This window comes from Panicum virgatum, chromosome 3N (genome assembly GCF_016808335.1).
Source record: "Panicum virgatum strain AP13 chromosome 3N, P.virgatum_v5, whole genome shotgun sequence".
Lineage (NCBI taxonomy): Eukaryota > Viridiplantae > Streptophyta > Magnoliopsida > Poales > Poaceae > Panicum > Panicum virgatum.
This window is the reverse complement of record NC_053147.1, coordinates 64,979,918-65,001,785: the sequence shown is the minus strand read 5'-3', so window position 1 is coordinate 65,001,785 and position 21,868 is coordinate 64,979,918. Positions and strand designations below refer to the sequence as shown.

Sequence of the window (21,868 nt, the reverse complement as noted above, 5' to 3'; positions counted from 1 at the left end):
GGGGGCAGATGATGTATATATCGAGTTTGCATCACTCTACGATTTATACCATCAAGATGCCCTTCACAAGTCCCTCGTCAGTGTATGGTGCATGTAAGTATTGTCTCTCGTTTCATTATTTTAGCCTTGTGTGTTGACTGATCCCCGTTTTTCTTGTGTCCCGTAGGTCAAAAATTCAAATTTGCCGAAAGAAGAACTTCCATAACGTCGGGTTCTTCGACCCCGATATTATACACGAGAAATCGCTAGCGCTAAATCCTGGAGACATAGTCAATGTTATATACAGGGGGTTGCGTAAGAATAGCATGTGTCCCTTCATTCTCTTGCCATACAACCATCAGTGAGTCGTTCTTTGTTAGCCTTTTTTTTCAATCCCTTCGTATTAATAATACTGTTTAATAACTATTATAATCAACATTAATTGGTTATGCGTATGTATATGCACAGCTTTCATTGGATATTGCTTTGTATTCGGATTGAGGAGCACAAGGTCTTGGTGTATGACTCGTTAAGGCAAGATAAATCAAAGTACCAAGATATCATCGAGGTGGTAAATACTGCATGGAGTCGTTACCTCCACAAACACATAGGCTTGCCCATAGGTGAAATCGAACCTCTTCATTGGGTGACTGATTTTCCGGTATGAATATACTCTCGCTACTAATGTCATTCGCAATAAACATCAGAGAAATTCTATATCGTAACTCACATTTGTCCATAGTGTTGGAGACAGGGCCAAGGAAACAACTTATGTGGATACTACGTATGCGAGTGGATCAACTCTTTTGCAAGTGAAAAAGGGCAAATGACAGTGGAGGCATTCAATGTACGTGAGCACAATCACATCTGCTCATTATTTTAATTCATTATTTTTTATTCTCATGTTTTTATCGAAAAATGTGACAGCGTTGGCGGATGAAAGAAGAACTCATTGAAATCGCTCGGATCAGGGCAATTCAAGAAGCTATATGCGGATTTCTACTCGATGAAGTCATAAATCCTAAGGGCGAATTTCATGGCGATCTCCGTCTAAGCGTCGCCCAAGAAGATCCGACGACGAGGAAGCTGATACGTTATTATAGTTGATGTGCGCAATAATTTGTAATATCTCATGTACTTTTGAACTCCTAAGTGTTCAATACATGACAAATATATATATATATAATATTAGTGTAATATGTTGTTCTAATAATACTGTGCAATGCAAATAGTACGACTATGTAGTCACATACGGTAGAAATACGCATAGCCATACGTATAAAAACGAAAAGAAAAGAAACATAAAGAAGAAAAAACATTTAGTGCCGGCTAGTTATACCAGCCGGCACTAACCTTGCTGTCAGGACTCAGGTGGGTTCGGGCACGTTAGTGCCGGCTAGTATTATGGACCGGCACTAACATACGCACGTTAGTGCCGGTCAGAGTAGCCGGCACTAACGTCTGTCACGTTAGTGCCGGCCATTTAGTGCCGGCCACAGGGACCGGCACTAACACGTCCTGTGACCGGCACTAATAAGCCGTTCTCCAACAGTGCATTATTCTTCTTCATCAAGCAAATGACACTTGAAACATGACTACATGAGTATGTTGTGTTGCAATCAGCTGATTGTGATGCATGGTTCAAAAGGCCGGCATACATGCGAAAACGAGAAAGGGAAAGAAGTGAAATGCTACCACTCTATACATTTATCCTGTCATCCTCCGGTCCAGCGATCTACCCAACAACCATACAACACACAGCTGCATCATTTGTGTCCTAAATCAAACTGTAATAGGCATACACGCACACATTCATGACAGGCATCAGCAAGGACAGTCCACTAGACTACTGCTAGTACAGTGGAATTGATGACGAGCTGCATGCATGCCAGGGTTAGAACTGCAGACCAGTTGGATTCAGAGATGGGACTTGCATTGGGGCGTGTCTCAACCTACTGCACACAGTGGGAGATGGTAGGAGAGCTAGGAAAGTGGGCTTTGACGTGAGGGGTAAATTATTGAACTGGAAAAGGGGTGGAGGAACCGAGAAGATCCAACGAACGAGCACGAAGGGCACAGCAAACAACGAGAAGAAACATTAAACGTTGGCGTTGGAGATCGGTGACGGCTCACGTCTGTCCATGGATAACTACCTGACATGGCGTAGCATAGGACTCCTACCTGAACTTATAGCTTGTTCACAACTCTACCTTTCCTGTACTTGAGTTCAAGCAAGTATCAGCAGCTCACTTAGTAAGCAGCATGCATCAACTCTACCATTCATTTCGACAAATGCTGCAAGAAAGCATTTTGCAGCAAACTGTATATACATAGTGCGAGAAAGATCTAGTGCCTGTCTATCAAAAAACAGGCCTTAACAATGGAAAAACCTTGATACACCGTACCTAATTTAAATGATATCATTGCCGGTGTAGCCCTGCAAACGAGCATGGGAGTTCAACTTTCTCCGGACATAGTCGTCCTGCATGTCATCATGGCAAAAGTTGTTCATCACTTCTCTCTCTAACTCACTGAAACGTTTTTCTTCTGAAACCGCACAACTTTCTCCCTCTCACTCATTCCCCTCCCGATCAGCTAGCTAGCTCAGCTGAATGTTTCAGCATCGTCTGACTACGACCTTGAGTGAAAGCCACTACTAGTACTCCACTCACATTTTTTCCATTTTAGGTGTAGGAGAACATCAGATGAGGTGCTCATTGAAATGAACTCATCATTATAATACTGCTGTTTCTCCACGATTATTATTCACCTTCCTTTCGCTTAATCTCTATCTCTATCTCCATCTTTATCTCTACTATTTCTAAAGCAAGCAATGTTTTATTGGTTCGTCAATCAAAATCCTAATCGGAGTCCGGACAAATCAATCGGAATCCGAACAAATCAATTGGAATCCCAGTCGGAACACATACAATCAATGCCTCGCACAATCACGGCACGACCTGTGCATGAAGCGAATGAACACAAATTGATTGCATTATGTAAGTTTATTATATTATCTGTAGCAACGCATGGACACTATGCTAGTTGAAATATAATTAAAGTTAATAGGTTCAGATATAATTTGCTGGCAGTGACAAGGAAGCAGTACATTTCAAAGAATAAATTTACCCATAATATCTTTCTAGATCTCATTCTTCTAAGTACGACAGTGATGCCATTTGGCATGTAGTTTATTAGCTCGCTAACTGAGATTGCAATTTGTGGGACAGGAGCATGCAGTGATGTGGAGAGCAAGGAATATTCCACATAATTGAATAATGGGGGGATTTAATTTATATATGTTTAGAACCTTGCATAGATATGCTTGGCTCTATATGATATACAAGTCAAAGCACGATCTACTCAACTATGGAAAAAATTGATACATGTAACTTTCTCTTATGTCGATGTTGGTGGTCCCTGTTCCATCTGGGTAAGCAGAGGAAAATGAGATTACAGGAATCAAAACAACTTGACGGGAAAGAAAATTAACAACAATGAAGTAAATAGCTTTCATAGCTAAACTATATAGCCTGTTTAGCATGCAAATGTTGGCTAAATTATTCAGATGATTTCCCAATATTGACAGCAAAGTCAAAAATGATTTTATATGAGTTGATATGCAAAGTATAAGAATTGAGGTGCCACATTTATGGTAGGTTTCAGAGTAAAACAACGTACCATATACATCCTCAGTTATTAAGAAAAAAGACACTGATTTTAGAACCTTAGGAATATGAAAATGACACATTTATACCATGATGATAATAAGACAATTGGAAGACCAATATCTTTGAATCGAAAGAATTTAGTTGTTTTATAGTGCATAGATAGCCTACCTGTAATATGTTGTAACATGCTCTTTCACTTGACTACATTTCTGTTGTTTTGCAGGTCAATTCATCACCCGTGATGTCTCACTGGGATTGGCTGCGTGCTGGTTGCTCAACACCTGTAGTCATGAGCACACAAAAGGCTACAGGTAGTAGTCGCCGATGAATTTGGGAAAGAAAAGAGGGTACATGAATGGTTTCAATCCACTACTACACCATTTAAGGAGAGAGGGGAGCTTGCTGTACCCAGAATTGGCACTCACGCGTGAGGAACAAATATGGTCAGGTGGTTCAGACCTGATTAGCAGAATTGAGACGGACCATCTCCGGCGACGGCGAGGCGTGTGGAGAGTAGCTGCCGCAGGAGGTTGCGAGCGAATCGCCTCTGGCAGAGGAGACGATAGCAACGTGAATCAGCAATGCCGGGGTTGCTGCTGATGGCTCGCTTGCTGGAGATGGCTTAAATCACCGATCAGAACATGTAGAGTGTTGCAGTTGCAACTTGCAACCTGTCGGAGCGGAAGGGGGACTGCAGCTACGACAGCGTCGTCGACCGCGAGGTGAGGACGTCCGGCTAGATAACCTGGCGTGATCGATTTTTCTGGGCAGTGAAGAACGCCGCGCAGGCTTCCGCTTAGGATGGACGCAACCTCTGCTCGGCAGAACACGGAGGCGACACGTTCGTTGGAAGGACGACGTGTGATGACAGCCAGCACATGCCACGGGCCCACGTGGTAACAGTAACACATGGCTGCGCAGGCCACGATTTGGTTCAGCGATATGGATGTAGATATTGCCAGGTCTTCTTCTAGCTAGTTAAGCTCTAGGGCATGTGGAACGGTCTGCCGATGGGCCATTGACATGTTCTTGGACAAAATTGCACCCATATTTGCAAGTTGTTTGGAGTTACTCTTTTTAAAATATGTATCGTTTATAAATATTACAAGGCAAAATAGCAGTTGCTGAAGTTCTAAAATATTAAAAGGGGACAAGTTTGTTTAAAATTTCTTTGTTGCTTTTGTAAAATTTGGGAGGAAGAAACAAACAAATCCAACAATTCGGAGTTGGGCATGGGGAGTAGCTAGGGGACAAGTTCTGAGATGCAGAATGCATTTTGGTGAATAATAATGTTGATTTGATTGAAAAGGGCACTCTATCCTAGAGCTAGCTGGGGCTTTTGGTCTCTTGCATATATACAAGGAATAAAAAGAAGAAAGAGATGTGCCAACCCCCAGGCGGGACATGCAGCAGGTTGGAATACTATTACAGGGAGAGAGAAATGAGAATGACAGAGATTGGAGGCTTCACCACAGAATAGCAAATGGAGGCAGTACTGCTCTAGTAGCTAGTGAACGAAGCTGCTAGCCATGAACAAGTTAATCCTTGGGACCATGCAATGTCACCAGACAGGATGCTCCATCTTGCTTGGAAGCATGCTTTTGGACCCTTGTTGGTTGTGATGAATTGTCACTTTTTGGTTTTGTGGATGGATGTGGATTGCCTCACAGCTGCACAATTGGAGGCTTACGACTCTCCCTGTGTTACTTTTTTTTTGGTAATTAATATTGCAGACATGTTTATAGGAAACGAAAAAGTCTAAATTACTCCCCTCAACTATAACCAAAGTCCAGATAACCCCCTAAAATCCTAAATTACTACTCATTGTTTTGATAGGTTAGGATATTTAATAATAAATTAATCATTTAAGTTTAAAATTTTATGAAAATAACAATGAAAAAATTATAAATTTATTAATATGTACTGTGATTACTACCCTGCAAAATTTGAAATTAAATTTCAATTGTATATAGAGAAACAAAAAAGACAAATTGTATCATGGGGGGTAAAATAAACTAAATGGTATAGTTTATGCGTAAATAGAACCAAATTATGGTCTAGAGGGTTATTCATACTTTGGCTATACTTGGAAGGAGTAAATCAAACTTTTTCCTATAGAAAAGTTAGTTGGTGTGTTAAACTAACTACCTATATAATAAAAATTGAAAGCCTCCAACTAACTAGTCCATAAAAATATCATAAAACTCTTATATGCAGTGGCGGAGGCAACGGTGGGTATAGGGGGGCTCCAGCCCCTCTAGACCCCCACAAATTCATGGTGGATGGTCTGCATTGCAAAGGCATAACTGATTCAGCACTAAATGCATATTTAACGATAGAACAAATGTAGGAGGATATTGCGGTCAGAATATCGGACATAAGCTACAAAGTTCACAATACTAACTACTGATTATGTAAACCTCTAAAAAAGGGCTGCAAATTGATGTAACCAATTAGGTACAAATCAGTAAAGATGAGACATTATACACAATTGTGATCCTAATAGTTGAATATATGAACTGACCAGCAAGTTGTTCCTGTGCCCAACATGGGTCTTGTGCAGGACAGCCACAAATGCTGGATTGCCTGGTTGAATCGAGGCCAAACTAAATATCTGATCCCGTTCATCACCAGTTAGGTTGCCGGCAGACCTTGAGTAGTAGTAGTAGTTGGATTCGAAAAGCCTGTCGTCGCTCCGCTCTTCATCGCTGATGGGCTCTGGCTTGATATGGTAGCTGCCACTGCCTGGAGATTCAGCTTCTTTCCATGTAAAAAAAATGTGATCGAGTAAAACACATTATTGATTGCACATGATGAAAGCTGTATATAAACTTAACAACTGAATGCACACAGCTTTAACAAAGTGCTGTCAAACTTCCACAGGTTTGTACTACTACTTACTTGGTTTAGCCGCGTGATATTTTTGCGCGAATATGCGCACATGCGATTTTTTCCACCATTACCAAGATTCAAACACACAATCTCAGCCTCGCGCGTGCCCTTCCCTGCCACTGGGCTACACCATCACATGTGACCAACAATGAGATATTTTCCTTTTATCGTCATTTTCAAATGTCTTATATAACCTATTTCACATCTATAACGATCTCATCAACTACAAATCTGTAGATCTGATCGCGACCAACAACTTTCATATATACTTTTTTCCCATATGGGGCCATTTGAAAATTTTGAAAATTTAAAGTTCAAATTTTAAACTATGTATTTGGGTGCCAAAACAACCTCAACTGAAAAAATTTTCAACTACAAAGTTGTAGATCGGGTTGAGACCTACAACTTTTGTATAGACCATTTTTTAATCTAAGATAATTTGAATTTTTCAAAAAAACGCGTGTTCAAATATTATAAAAAGTCATAAAGGTGACACGCTTTGATGATGCCGTCACCTTTGACTTGTCAAAGCCCGTCACCTATACTAACCTTATAGGTGACGTGCTTTAATGTTGATCGTCGCCTATATGAAACTTATAGGTGATGGACCATAAATGTGGCCCGTCACCTATAACAAAGGTGACGTGCTTTGATATTGCACGTCACATATGTCATAAGAAAGGTGACGGGCAATATTTTAGGGAGGCCCCCAAGGTGTCAAAGGTGACGTGTATCATCTTCGTGTGTCACCTATATCGCAAGGTGATGCGCAACAACAACGCTTCACCTTTGTACGCGTCACCTTAGAGCATTTCTTACATAGTGTGGGTACCTCACGCACCCACCTTAAATACAAGCATCCCCTCTAGCCCTTTCCCACTTCACTCATCCCGCGCACTCGGAACCCTCTCCCCTGCTCGGCTGCTCTAGCTACTTGTGATAGAAATGGTGTCCCTTGCACCTAGTGGCCGATGCAGCACTAGGTCTAGGGGGGATGGAGCCCCCTCCATTTTTTGAGAAGAAAGGAGGAAGAAGAATGAGAGGAAGAAGAAAGGAAGGGAGAGGAAGAAGAAATCAGCCCCCCCTTTAATCATTCCAGGATCCGCCACTGCTTACACCAGTTAGCAGTACGAGCCCTCCGTTAGTCCTTCTTGCCCTAGGGTCCTGTTGTACATTGGCATAGGAGGAGTTGTAGCACTCGCATTGTGCTGGTGCTGGTGCCGGTGTTGGTGCCGCCGCGGCCGTCGTCGTAGGGAGGCGGAGCAGCGCGTGGCGGAGCGGCAGACGAGGGCTTGGAGGCCGCGACGGTGTGGAGGTGGAGCTGGAGGAGGTGTAAGCAGGTGGTATACGAGGAGGAGGTGGTGGTGGAGGGAGGAGATACAGGCGTATTGGCCCGAAGCCGAGGAGGAAATGGAGGAGCAAGCGGCCGAAGAGGCAATGGCGGATCCAGTAATGATTAAAGGGGGAATGATTTCTTCTTTCTCTCCCTTCCTTTCTTCTTCCTCTCTTTCCTCCTCCTCCTTTCTTCTAAAAAATAGAGAGAGGCTCAAGGAGGGGCTCCATTATTTTTAGGGGTCTATGAGAGCTGTGACATCCCGTCCCAGGGCTTAATAGGATTGATAGAATACTCATGTCAACAAGTTGCAACTTCTTTTCCGGAAGCCGGTCTCCAAAGAACTCCGAGGTTAAACGTGCTTGGCCCGGAGAAATTTGGGGATGGGTGACCGACCGGGAAGTTCTTCCCGGGTGCGCACGAGTGAGGACAAGGTGTGCAGAAAAGACTGGTGTTGATCTGTGAGGACAGTCTATGTCCTAGAAAGCAGCCAGATGTAAGCGGGCCCGGCCTCGGGAAGGCGGGACGTTACAGAATGGTATCAGAGCCGACTCTCGCGGTTTCACGGGCACGTACGGGCGTAAGTGCACGGGCATGTGGACGGGCGCGTGGGGGACGTCGCACAGGGACCGTTGGCACTAGACGCACGGACATCGCACATGGGCTGTTGGCACTGGACGTACGGGACGTGGCCAAGAGAGGGCGTTCCTGGCTTGGGATTGACCGACGAGGACGTCGGTCTCTTAAGGGGGTGAGGATGTGACATCCCGTCCCAGGGCTTAATAGGATTGATAGAATACTCATGTCAACAAGTTGCAACTTCTTTTCCGGATGCCGGTCTCCAAAGAACTCCGAGGTTAAGCGTGCTTGGCCCGGAGAAATTTGGGGATGGGTGACTGACCGGGAAGTTCTTCCCGGGTGCGCACGAGTGAGGACAAGGTGTGCAGAAAAGACTGGTGTTGGTCTATGAGGACAGTCTATGTCATAGAAAGCAGCCAGATATAAGCGGGCCCGACCTCGGGGAGGCGGGACGTTACAAGAGCCCCCCTAGACCCAGATAGACATAGCCTTGTCCATGGGCTCCCTCCACTGATCTCATCCCCCTCCCAAACCCACCCCAACACAAACTAGGGTTTGCTCCTAAAAAAACAAGGGGCGAAATGGGATCCATACCATTAAAAGAACCAAACTTTGAATATATACCATAAGAATATTCATCTATAGATATATATACCATTAAAAGAAGACACTTCTTGGCAGCCTACCATTTCCGTTAACTCCAAGTTAACTCTGATTATTTTACCCTTCCACGCTATCTTCCCTAGCTCCTCCTCCGACTTGGTCACATCAATTATATCATCGACCATCTGGAACAGAAGCCCTATTGATCTTGCATACTTCCGCAACCGCTCAATTTGCTCATCCGGGCCACCGCCGATGATTGCCCCAATGACCACTTAGGCCTCAAGCAATGCAGCAGTCTTGTGGAGATGGATGTACTCTAGGCAGGGGCGAAGGTAGGTAGTGATTAGGGGGTGCCCATGCACCCACGAAATTTTGCAAAAACAATGATTAGGTCTAATTTTTCACCATATATGCACCTCCCAGCTCAACTCCATGCACACACAAGACTAGTGCACCCCCCTTGGGAGCATGCAATGTCACCAGACAGGATGCTCCATCTTGCTTGGAAGCATGCTTTTGGACCCTTGTTGGTTGTGATGAATTGTCACTTTTTGGTGTCGTGGATGGATGTGGATTGCCTCACAACTGCACAATTGGAGGCTTATGGCTCTCCCTTTCCAGCATATACTCAGTGTTACTTTTTTTGGGTAATTAGTATTGCAGTCATGCTTATAGGAAACGAAAAATTCTAAATTACTCCCCTCAACTATAACCAAAGTCCAGATAACCTCCTAAACTATCCTTTGGTTCATCTTACTCCTCAGAGTATGCTCTTTGGTTCAAATAAATTACCCTCTAATACAATTTGTCTTTTTCATTTCTCCATGTATGGATAGAGTTTTAAGTTGAAATTTTACAATATGATAGTACACATCATAACCCCATGTTAGAAAAACACATCATATTTTTATCATTGTTTTGATAGGTTATGATATTTAATAATAAATTAATCATTTAAGTTCAAAATTTTATAAAAATAACGATGAAAAAATTATAAATTTCTTAATATATACTGTGATGTCCACTACAACCCTACAAAATTTGAAATTAAAATTCAATTGTATATAGAGAAACAAAAAAGATAAATTGTATCATGGGGGTAAAATGAACTAAATGGTATTGTTTATGGGTAAATTGAACCAAATTATGGTCTAGAGGGTTATTCATACTTTGGCTATACTTGGAAGGAGTAAATCGAACTTTTTCCTATAGAAAAGTTAGTTGGTGTGTTAAACTAACTACCTATAGAATAAAATTTGAAAGCCTCCAACTAACTAGTCCATAAAAATATCATAAGACTCTTATATGCAGTGGCGGAGGCAACGGTGGGTCTAGGGGGGCTCCAGCCCTCGTTGAGCCCCCCTAGACCCTACAAACTATGGAGCCCTCCTTGAGCCCCCCTCCATTTTTGTGGAGAAAGAGAAAAAGGAGACGAAATAAGCCCCCCATTAATTGATTTCTAGAGCCGCCACTGCTTATATGAACTAGAAAACTAAACCCTTTCATTTCAAATTTGAAAACCACCCTAAAAGTGTGATGAAAGTTGCAGCAACCTCCAGAAGATTCCTTTGAATATGATTTTCTTGGGGTAAATACCTCATCCGATCCACTCCCTTTTGTTGCAACAGACCTAGAAATTAGGAAAGGAGAGCAAGATTAACGGAGTAAACTAGATCCCTATGGTTAGCAACAACATGAGATTATTTACCATCGAAATCTAGGTGTTTATCTCTTGTTTCCCTGAAGCGCAAGAATCGATCACGCAAACGAGAAGATTTTTTTTTTTTTGAGATACAAACGAGAAGATAAATACAAACTCCTCCTGAGACCGTCAAGGCCCAGCAATCTAATTAAAGCCCAATAGTTAGTTACTTAATGGGGGCCCAACTTCTGAAGAATCCGGCCCACTACATCTCTCCGGTACTGTACCAAGCCTGATAAATAAAAGGAAAAAGTCTATATCACCCCCTCAACTATGGGGTTGGACTACATAACCCCCCAAACTATGAAATGGTCTATATCACCCCCTGAACTTTTCAAAACCGGTCAAATTACCCCCTAAATCAGTTTTGAAAAATCATAGTAAATCACAGAAAAATCATAAAATAGAAAATCGAATTGTGTTAGACTCCAAATGAGTAGATCTACACAATGAACATATAATATGGTATGCTTTAGTATATTTTTTTTGCTGTAGCTTTAGATCTATGTTTTTCTTTATAGCTGTAAAAAATTGTACTAAAGCATACCATATTATATATTCATTGTGTAGATCTACTCATTTGAAGTCTAACACAATTCGATTTTCTATTTTATGATTTTTCTGTGATTTACTATGATTTTTCAAAACTGATTTAGGGGTAATTTGACCGGTTTTGGAAAGTTCAGAGGGTGATATAGACCATTTCATAGTTTTGGGGGTTATGTAGTCCAACGCCATAGTTGAGGGGGTGATATAGACTTTTTCCTAAATAAAACCCTATACCCTCACCGCCGCCGCCGTCTCCCCCGTTCCTCACGACCTCACCTCCTCTTCCCATCCCCCCTCCTCCGAAACCCTAGCCATGGCGTGGCGTGGCCACGCCACCCGGACCGTCCTCGCCGCCGTGCGCCGCCCGGCCACCGCGCCCGCGGCCGCGGCCGCTCGCCTCGGCGCCCCGCCCCCGTTCGCGGCCCCTCGCCGCCGCGTCCCGTCCGCGCGGTAAGCAATGGGGGCATTCCTCCTCCACCACAGATCCATGGGGCACTACGGCGGTGATCTGACCAGTCAGATGGGCTCGTCGCGGTTTTGTGTGCGCAGGGCTCTGGCGGCGTTGATGGGGTCCCCGGTGACGGCGGCGTCGGTGATGACGCGCCTCACGGCGCACCCGGGTGCCAGCGCGCGGGCGTGCTGCGAGCTCTCACAGGGTAACCTTCTTCCGCCACACTTGTTAAGATCGCTGATGCCATCTAAGTTAGTAGCCATGCTGTTGCATCGTGTATTATCACTTGCATTGCATAATCTGACTTTAAAGACCGCACCTTTAGTACCACCTAGATAGATGCCGCGCTGAATTTTTGTGTTGTAGCGTTGATCTGTGCTTCTTTCTGTTGATAGCCTAGGAAATTCAATTGGACTACTAAATGGATGTCTGTTGTAGATGCATTTAGCCACTGAATTGTTTCATGGTTTGAAGCAAGCGTGGCTTACAAATAGAAAGTGGTGGTAGTTAACGTGAATCTAGTTATGTTGTTGATTGCATGGTATTTGAATAATAGGAACTTAGGATCATAAAACGACAGCGTCTAATAGAGATTCTTAGCTACCATTTTTAAAGGTGAACTTCGAGCAATGCAGGGGTGCACTAGGGGTTATTGTAATGCGTGCTTCATTTTCTACTCTTATAACAAAGTCAAGTGGAACTGATTTAAGGAGGTTAAAATTGGGATTTTATAGGGAGTGGGAAAGATGGTTGATGCTGGAGGCTGCACAACTTGATGGGGACTTTGCGTCCTAGAATGATGTAGGTCCCCCTTTTCCCAATTCTTTTCCCCATTTTCCCTTTGAATCCTCAATTACACAAGTATATTTGACTAGTTGGTTGGGAGTTATTCTGAATGTAGGAAGAACATTGAGTGCTTCGTTGGCTGTTAGAACACTATTGCTTGGATGCCTTTTTCGTGTTATGATTCTTCATTAGCCTTTGTGTGTTGCATTCCTTTTACCATAATTCTGAAGCATAAGAACCCTACACTGATGTAGATTTATCTACATCTGACATTTAAAGTTTGGTTTTATGCTAATTCAAATTAAATTTGCTCCATTGCACCACTGTTCCTTTGTACTTGAATAAGATAAATCTTTGCGCAATATTGAAACTTTAGTTGATTGAGGGTATGGTTGGGATTTGTTAGGAACTGGAAAAGATGGGTGATGCAAGAGAGGCCGTTGTAGAGCCTGCCAAAGGTGCTGATTTGAAGCATGTACTCCTTTGGTAATCCTGATTTTCTCATTCATCCTAAGCCGGACTTTTGACAGAACTCAAGCAATTAGTAATTCACTGCAAAACATTTCAGATTAATTAAATGATAAATGACAAATCAGAATCATTCTGTAGTACCAACGCCATAAGTCATGCAACCTATGTCTAATATATCCTATTTTTTGTTGGATATCTATTTCTTTTTTCTGTGTTCATTTTCTGCCAGAAAGGACCCCCCACCCACCCACGCTATCCTCATTGAAAGTGTGGGAGAGCTGTGTTTAAGCTTGTTATAGAAAAAGGAATACTCACAGGTCAATAGGATCCAGTTCAAAACATCACATGTTAAGGAAAAAACAGATGTGCCATGCACTAAATAGCCATGACTCCAGATCAGGTGCTAGCTTTTCCAATCAGCCAGCAGCTTCTATAGCTGCCTAGGGTTTTCTCCTTAAAAAAACAATTGTTCCTATGTTTCCAGAGTTCTCGAGTAATGAGTGTATTCAGTCATTTCTGTTGCTCCTTGATGTACTTGAAGGTTGTCCTCCTTTGCTGGTGTCTAATATAGTTCCATTGTTTCAACTGTCTTGAAATTTATTTTCTTTGACTTAGTTTATTTCATTATTTGAGGTTTGTACTGTTTCTTTCAGTGTAGTACTTTGTTTTTATTGCTCAAATGTACAGCAACAAGAATCTCCTCTCCTGTTCGTATGCTTACTGTGTGCCTTGATTGGTTCCTATTTGTGCCTTGATGTTTCATTTTTTGTATTTCCAAGCTCAGAAGGATTTTCAAATTTCTCTGTTTGCAGTTCTTGATGTCACATAATTTTCTCCATTTGCAGTTCGTTATCTCATATTATTACAGTAAGGTTGAAATATTCCAAGCCTTTGCTTATCATGTGATGCTGCAATTTTACAGGTACTTGAAGCTGTTGTGTAGATTCCATCCTTTTGAAAGGATAAAAAGATATATCTTTTGGAAAGCTATTCTGGCATTTCATCCACTGCAAAGTTAGATGACTTTACCCAGCAATAGCCAGTTTCCTCCTTAGGTTTCTAGATTAGACTGAAATAAATTTTATGCTACATGGCATTGCCCGTGGACTTGCATTTTCTTTCTACGGTTTGTGATCTCATACATCTGCTGAGATTCTTTGGTGTCAAATTTCAGTTGACCTGTTAAATTATAGTGTTACTACCGCGGTACTGCCTTTGTACCTTTGCATGAGGTGTTAGCGCAATTTGCATTATCATCTGGAGTTCCTTATCATTCGTTGATGAGATGTTTTACTGCCCCATATTGCTTACAGTCAGTTCTCTTGAAAGTTGTCTTCAGAATTTCTCATGGATGACGAAACAATTTGCTTAGGAGAAACATTCACCCATATGACTCGAGTTCATGAGATGATGAGATCATGGCAGGCACCAGTGCCTACTTTGAGTTAAAGTTTTTCAGTGGCACATACGTACACAAAATACAGCACAACACTACACATGATACAACATAGCAAACGAGGGTACATGAACTTAGGCCACCATCACAAACCTTCCATCAACCTTTCTGAGGACATGGACTACCATTGTTGTCATCCTCGTGCTTTTCATCAGCTCGAAGATGCAGATGTGATCCTTCTGCAGCCTGTTGTCGCGGACGAACTTGACCCAGCGGTGGCAGTTGAAGCCTCTTGTGTGGCTCGCATGGTAGTACCTGACATACCACTTGTCTTTCCTCCTTGGTCTGAGGAGCAGGATGTCATGGGATCTTCCCTCAAGGTGATTTGCAGCAAATTCATGGTGGATGGTCTGCATTGCAAAGGCATAACAGATTCAGCACTGACTGCATAGTTAACAATAGAAATGCAAGAGGACATTGCAGTCAGAGTGCCATCAGCTACAAAGTTCACAATATTAACTACTGATTATGTGAACCTAAAAAAACTGCAAATTGATGTAACCAATTAGGTACAAATCAGTAAAGATGAGACAAATTATACACAATTGTGATCCTAATAGTTGAATATATGAACTGACCAGCAAGTTGTTCCTGTGCCCAACATGGGTCTTCTGCAGGACAGCCACAAATGCTGGATTGCCTGGTTGAATCGAGGCCAAACTAAATATCTGATCCCGTTCATCACCAGTTAGGTTGCCGGCAGACCTTGAGTAGTAGTAGTAGTTGGATTCGAAAAGCCTGTCGTCGCTCCGCTCTTCATCGCTGATGGGCTCTGGCTTGATATGGTAGCTGCCACTGCCTGGAGATTCAGGTTCTTTCCCTGTAAAAAATGTGACAGAGTAAAACACATTATTGATTGCACATGATGAAAGCTGTATATAAACTTGATAACTGAATGCACACAGCTTTAACCCAGTGCTTCCAAACTTCAAAACAGATGTCTGAGGATACCACAGATTTGTACTACTACTTACTTGGTTTAGTCTTGCCACTCATCTTCTTTGAAGTAGATGCTTTGTGTGGGGATCCAATGAGGCGCAACGGCATTCTTAAATCATCTGAATCACTTAAAGTGCAGTGCTCAACGTGTTGATCCACTATGCCATCGAAGTGCTTGTGCATACAAGGACCCTTTTTACTGGTGAAGAAACAAGGCACTTTCTCGCAGCCACTGGCATCAAAGATCTGGACATCAAAGGAGCAGTTGACACTGCGTGTGAAGATGAGGAGGTCATTCTCTTGCAGCTCATTTGCTTTGGCAAAGTTATCCCATCCCGACATGAACAACAGCTCATCAGCATTCTTGGCAACCTCGATGAGCCATGTTTTGCCGCTGGGTGCTTTCAGTTTTAACCCTTTGGTGATCTGCTCATTTAGATTGCTCACAAACTTCCTTGGTATGCTCTAAGACAAAAAACAGGAGGCAGAGAATACAATTAGGTTGCCTTTAGGGGAATATGGTGTCAATAACTTGATTATATGTCTAATATAAAGAAATCCATGTCCAGTTAGAAAATCAGTGACTAATGTAAACTATTGATAACTGTTCGTATAAAAAAGAAGTGTCCATAGATTCATCCTTGAGGGTATAACATAAACCACAAGTGTGATTCTTTTGTAACACATCCAGCAACAAAACTAGAAAATATTCTCCAAATTTGCACAAGCACAGTTAAATAATGCACAACATGAACAGCTACCAACTTCGGAGTACAATGGATACTTACAATGCCCTGTGCAAAATCTCCGGTCATGAGCTTGAAGAAACGGACCTTGCTTGCACCCATGTGTTCCAGGTAGTAGTGCTCTTGCCACTTCCTGCAGCTCTCACACCCCTGGTGAATCATCTGCAATGCAAAAACAGAGCATTGCCACAGCACAAATCTTGCAAAGTTTCTCTGGAAATATATTTGTCGCGAATCATTCACATTTGATGGATGGATTGGGAGGAGATGAAGGTAGAAAGAGTACTTACCTTGCTCATCCTGCATTCTCTGGAAGCGGAAGGCATAGATGCTCTCTGTTCACCTTGATGTTAACGAGGGAGTGTGATATAGGTGAGAGGAGTTGTTACTGGTTACTGTGAGATTGGACCTATGCTTTGGTTGGAGGCTGGTGACCAACTGTTCATGTCCCTTGCCGTTGGTCACTGACAAGCGGGTCAGGGTAGCTGATGCACTTGGATTCCCTTCTTTTCATTGTTTTGGGCGATGAGCACTAGATGTTGTTTTGCCTCATCTTTGGGGGAAGATAAAGTTGGCAGTAAGTGCGGTGAACAGTGAACACAAATTTATTTTCCCTTGCTTCCACTTCAGGGAGGAAAATAAGACATTTGGTTTAGCAGCTATCAGCACACAACTATTTCAAGAGCGGTTGTCCCGATATGATTGTTTCGTACAAAAACTAAGCAAAATCAGAGTAATTTTAAATAATTGCCTGACCAGAGCTGTTCAATATTCAGACTTATATTTAGTTTATTTACAGCGCGGCACTGAAGAGATCAGGCTCCTTTAACCAAAAACCAAGCTGAAACCTACCCGCTCAGCTGAAACTTCAAGGTGCCAGCACATGCCATGTCACCATTTCCTTAATCTAAAAAAAATCTGCACACATCATATCACCATATAGAAATGAAATGGAGTTCACAGCAATGCAGAAGCATATCACTGCAACGAATTCCAACATGGCTCCCACTACCACACAATCAAAGCTTCCACTGAACTTAGAAACTACCTATAGATTATAGAACAGACATTTCTGAACAGAGTGTTGGAGTAATGGGCTTGGCCCATTTATTCTAAAGCATTAAAAGAATTTAAAACCCACTATTAATGCTAGGGAATCAATGTTTAATTCCGTACCGGGAATTGAGGAGGATCTCAACCGACTTAAAAGGTGGACTTCGTGTACACCACTTGTGAAGCCGGTAAGAGGAGGACGGTGAACCACACGCGCGCGCGCTCGCTCGCCTCGCCACTTTGGTTATTTATATTGTTTATGCTTATATGTGTGATAAGTATAAACATGTTCACATGTTTTATTTTACTCCTTAAAGTCATAGAAATATTGTTAGTTTATACATTTAATTTTGGAATTAAAATATACCGAAAATTGCCTAGATATCTAACAATCCAAAAACCTGAATGTGTTAATAGACTTTCGGTATCTAGCTTTGCTGCATCAATCAAACCATCACCTTTTGATGGTTCAAATTACAAACGTTGGCAAGAGCGGCTTATACTGTGGTTAACACTATCGAGAGTGATCCATGTGAAAGAGGGTAAGCCTGAACAATTCTCTCCAGAGGAAGGGAGTGCGTTCGATGAGGCTGATATCCTCTTTCGAGGCTTGATCATTAGTGTTCTCAGTGATAACCTGGTGGATTCTTATATCCGGCTGCCAACTGGCAAAGCATTGTGGGATGCTCTTGAGGCTCAATATGGAGTATCTGACGCCGGGAGTGAGTTGTATATCATGGAGCAGTTCCTTGAGTACAGGATGGTCGAAGACCGTTCTGTAGTGGAATAGGCTCATGAAATACATACTCTGGCAAAAGATCTCAAAAATTGCAGCAAAGAGTCCACATGTGTGTTACCCAATAAGTTTGTGGCTGGAGGTATAATCTCTAAGCTGCCACCTTCTTGGAGGGACTTTGCTACTTCTCTAAAACACAAGAGATAGGAGTTCACAATAGATGGACTCATAGGGACTCTTGATGTTGAGGAGAAGGCGAGAGCAAAGGACATACGTGGGAAAGGAGTTGTTGGTGCTTCAAGTGCCAATCTTGTTCAGAAGAACAACTCCCACAAGAACAAGAAAAAGCCACCGCAGAACCAACCAAAGACTAAGAAGACAACCACTTTTAAGAAGAAAAAGAAGACGGGAGCTTGCTATGTGTGCGCTAGTACGGATCACTTTGCTGCAAAGTGTCCGAACCGCAAAGGCAACGACTCCGCCAACATGGTTATTAGCGAGCCTGGAGGAACATCGGGGTACGGTAATTTATTACCTACTGTTCTTTCAGTCTTTGGTTCACCCGAGTGGTGGGTTGACACTGGTGCTAATATTCATGTTTGTGCTGATGCTTCTTTGTTCTCTTCTTACCAGACCGGCGGGACTTCCTCCTTGCTGATGGGGAACGGATCACATGCGCGTGTTCTTGGTGTTGGTACGGTAAATCTGAAGTTTACTTCGGGGAAGACCGTGCAGCTGAAGAACGTACAGCATGTCCCCACCATCAAGAAGAATTTAGTCAGCGGCTCTCTACTGTGTAGAGATGGTTTCAAATTAGTCTTTGAGTCCAATAAATGTATCTTTTCTAAGTTTGGTACTTTTGTTGGAAAAGGTTATGAAAGCGGAGGCTTGTTCCGTCTTTCTTTGTCAGATGTTTGTAATAAAATTGCATACAATGTTATTAACGTTGATGAAACAAATGTTTGGCATTCGAGGCTTTGTCACGTTAATTTTGGTTGTATGATGCGATTAGCTAATTTGAGCTTAATTCCAAAGTTCACTTTTGTCAAAAATTCTAAGTGTCATGTATGTGTTGAATCAAAACAAACTCGTAAGCCTCATAAGACCGCGGAGGCAAGGAGCTTGGCACCCTTAGAATTAATTCATTCCGATTTGTGCGAAACGAATGGAGTGTTGACAAAAGGTGGTAAAAAATATTTCATGACTTTGATTGATGATAGTACTAGATTTTGTTACATCTATTTGTTGAAGTGAAAAGATGAAGCTTTATACTACTTTAAAATCTATAAAGCTGAAGTAGAAAACCAACTTGAGAGAAATATCAAAAGAGTTAGGTCAGATCGTGGTGGCGAGTATTTCTCAAATTTATTTACTTTATTCTGCGAGGAACATGGTATTATTCATGAGAGGACGCCTCCCTATTCACCTCAGTCAAATGGGGTTGCCGAAAGAAAGAACCGCACTCTAACGGATTTGGTTAACGCCATGTTAGATACATCGGGGCTTTCCAAGGAATGGTGGGGTGAGGCTATATTGACTGCATGTCATGTCCTAAATCGTGTTCCTACAAAGAATAAAGAGATAACTCCATTCGAGGAATGGGAGAAGAAAAGACCAACACTGTCATACTTACGTACATGGGGTTGTTTGGCAAAAGTGAGTGTGCCAATAACCAAGAAACGTAAGCTTGGACCTAAAACTGTGGATTGTATCTTTCTAAGTTATGCTATTCACAGCGTTGGATATAGATTTTTAATAGTGAAATCTGGAGTACCTGACATGCATGTTGGTACTATAATGGAGTCCAGAGATGCTACATTTTTTGAAAACATTTTTCCCATGAGAGATGAAACAAGTTCTTATAGACAAGAGTTCATCGAGGATGATGGCTCTACTGAGCCGATAGAACACAATGAACATACACTTGTAGAAAATCCTGAGGAGAATAACAATGATGCTCCGAGAAAGAGCAAGAGACAAAGGACTGTAAAGTCTTTTGGTGATGATTTCATTGTATACGTCATAGATGATACACCCAGAACCATTGAAGAGGCATATTCATCTCCTGATGCTGACTATTGGAAGGAAGCAGTAAGGAGTGAGATGAATTCTATTATGTCTAATGGAACCTGGGAGGTCGTTGAACGTCCTTATGGATGTAAACCGGTTGGATGCAAGTGGGTGTTCAAGAAAAAGCTTAGGCCAGATGGTACTATTGAAAAGTACAAGGCTAGGCTTGTGGCCAAGGGTTATACCCAAAAAGAAGGAGAAGATTTCTTTGACACTTATTCATCAGTTGTCCGATTGACCACAATTCGGGTGTTACTTTCCCTGGCAGCCTCTTATGGTCTTCTCGTTCATCAGATGGACGTTAAGACGGCTTTCCTCAATGGAGAGTTAGAAGAGGAGATCTATATGGATCAGCCGGATGGGTTTGTATCAAAGGGTCAAGAAGGAATGGTTTGTAAGTTGTTAAAATCTTTATATGGTCTCAAGCAAGCGCCTAAGCAGTGGCATGAAAAGTTTGATAGAACTTTGACCTCTGCCGGCTTTGTTGTGAACGAAGCTGACAGATGTGTGTACTATCGCTATGGTGGGGCTGAAGGAGTGATTTTGTGCTTGTATGTGGATGACATACTGATCTTTGGCACTAGCCTTAATGTGATTAAGGAAGTCAAAGAGTTTTTATCTCAAAATTTTGAGATGAAGGATCTGGGAGAAGCTGATGTTATCCTTAATATAAAACTGGTAAAAGAGATCAATGGTGGGGTGATTCTTACACAGTCTCACTATGTGGAGAAGGTGTTAAGTCGCTTTGGTTATAGCGACTATAAACCTGTCTCAACACCATATGATGCCAGTTTAATTCTTAGAAAGAACAAAAGGATAATGCGAGATCAGCTGAGATATTCTCAGATCATTGGTTCATTAATGTATTTAGCGAGCGCTACAAGACCTGACATCTCGTTTGCTGTAAGCAAACTGAGCCGGTTTGTTTCAAACCCGGGAGATGATCATTGGAAGGCTCTTGAAAGAGTAATGCGCTATCTGAAGGGGACAATGAACTATGAAATTCACTACACCGGGTACCCAAGGGTACTAGAAGGGTATAGTGATTCAAATTGGATTTCTGATGCTGATGAGATAAAGGCCACAAGTGGATATGTGTTTACACTTGGTGGTGGAGCTGTTTCCTGGAAGTCTTGCAAGCAGACCATCTTAACGAGGTCAACTATGGAAGCAGAACTCACAGCATTAGATACCGCCACTGTTGAGGCTGAGTGGCTTCGTGAGCTCCTTATGGACTTGCCGATAGTTGAAAAACCGTTACCGGCAATCCTAATGAACTGTGACAATCAAACGGTAATTGTCAAGGTGAATAGTTCTAAGGATAACATGAAGTCATCTAGACATGTGAAAAGGCGGTTGAAATCTGTCAGAAAATTGAGAAACTCCGGAGTTATAGCCCTGGACTATGTTGAGACGGCTAAAAATCTGGCAAATCAGTTTACAAAGGGTCTTTCACGAAATGTGATAGACAATGCATCTATGGAATTGGGCTTGAGACCCACGTGAGTCATTCTATAGTGGAAACCTGTCCTATGTGATCGGAGATCCCGTGAATTAGGATGGTGAAACAAACTAAAGTCTGACAGTGAGAAGAGAACCTTTGTAAAAAGGGCTCATTCCGTGTATAAGGTGCATTTCTCTTCTAATCTGTATGGCAGGTTGGTCTATACCTTAATGTGTGCCAGGTGGTTTCTTTTAAACAAATGAGTTGTTTTCTTGAAACAAAGATGTTGTCCTACTGAACATCTGAAAGGAACACACCTATATGAGTTTGACCACTGGTCATGGTCTATGAGAATTGGGTATTCTCTAGAAACTCATGAAGGGCCTGGAGTATGACTTATAAGCT

The 21,868-nt window shown here is 42.2% G+C and overlaps 2 protein-coding genes and 1 long non-coding RNA gene across 6 annotated transcripts; 2 read left to right on the top strand and 1 right to left on the bottom strand.

Annotated features, from left to right (window-relative positions):
* The first annotated feature begins 38 nt into the window (after window positions 1-38).
* On the top strand, window positions 39-502 carry LOC120664740. Its single transcript, XR_005670996.1, has 3 exons — window positions 39-93; window positions 167-340; window positions 448-502. It is a non-coding gene; the product is annotated as an uncharacterized LOC120664740 (long non-coding RNA).
* An 11,080-nt stretch (window positions 503-11,582) lies between these two features.
* LOC120666768 lies at window positions 11,583-14,285 on the top strand. 4 transcript variants are annotated; one of them, XR_005671858.1, is made up of 4 exons: window positions 11,583-11,761; window positions 11,861-11,967; window positions 12,955-13,034; window positions 13,942-14,285. XR_005671858.1 is itself a non-coding variant. In XM_039946697.1 (4 exons), the coding sequence occupies exons 1-3, from the start codon at window positions 11,625-11,627 to the stop codon at window positions 12,972-12,974; spliced, it is 264 nt and encodes an 87-aa protein (XP_039802631.1). In that variant the 5' UTR covers window positions 11,583-11,624; the 3' UTR covers window positions 12,975-13,006; window positions 13,942-14,285. The 4 variants fall into 4 exon arrangements, 3 of the variants coding, with proteins under 3 accessions (XP_039802631.1, XP_039802630.1, XP_039802632.1); XM_039946697.1 differs by having other exon boundaries at window positions 12,955-13,006; XM_039946696.1 differs by lacking the exon at window positions 12,955-13,034 and adding an exon at window positions 12,497-12,563.
* Window positions 14,286-14,421: 136 nt separating this feature from the next.
* On the bottom strand, window positions 14,422-16,580 carry LOC120666767 (B3 domain-containing protein Os12g0592300-like). Its single transcript, XM_039946695.1, has 5 exons — window positions 16,451-16,580; window positions 16,203-16,322; window positions 15,450-15,879; window positions 15,054-15,295; window positions 14,422-14,825 (listed from the first exon to the last, which is right to left on the bottom strand). The coding sequence occupies exons 1-5, from the start codon at window positions 16,484-16,486 to the stop codon at window positions 14,550-14,552; spliced, it is 1,104 nt and encodes a 367-aa protein (XP_039802629.1). The 5' UTR covers window positions 16,487-16,580; the 3' UTR covers window positions 14,422-14,549.
* Between the last annotated feature and the right edge of the window lie 5,288 nt (window positions 16,581-21,868).

What these genes read in the sequence shown, in the direction of transcription:
- LOC120666768 (XM_039946697.1), top strand. Translation starts at nt 11,625, where the DNA reads ATGGCGTGGCGTGGCCACGCCACCCGGACCGTCCTCGCCGCCGTGCGC. An exon ending in CGCCGCGTCCCGTCCGCGCG is followed by an intron (nt 11,762 to 11,860) that starts GTAAGCAATGGG and finishes TTGTGTGCGCAG; the next exon opens with GGCTCTGGCGGCGTTGATGG. An exon ending in GTGCTGCGAGCTCTCACAGG is followed by an intron (nt 11,968 to 12,954) that starts GTAACCTTCTTC and finishes GGGATTTGTTAG; the next exon opens with GAACTGGAAAAGATGGGTGA.
- LOC120666767 (XM_039946695.1), bottom strand. Translation starts at nt 16,486, where the DNA reads ATGCCTTCCGCTTCCAGAGAATGCAGGATGAGCAAG. An exon ending in GAGAATGCAGGATGAGCAAG is followed by an intron (nt 16,323 to 16,450) that starts GTAAGTACTCTT and finishes TTTGCATTGCAG; the next exon opens with ATGATTCACCAGGGGTGTGA. An exon ending in GGCACAGGAACAACTTGCTG is followed by an intron (nt 14,826 to 15,053) that starts GTCAGTTCATAT and finishes TTTGCAATGCAG; the next exon opens with ACCATCCACCATGAATTTGC.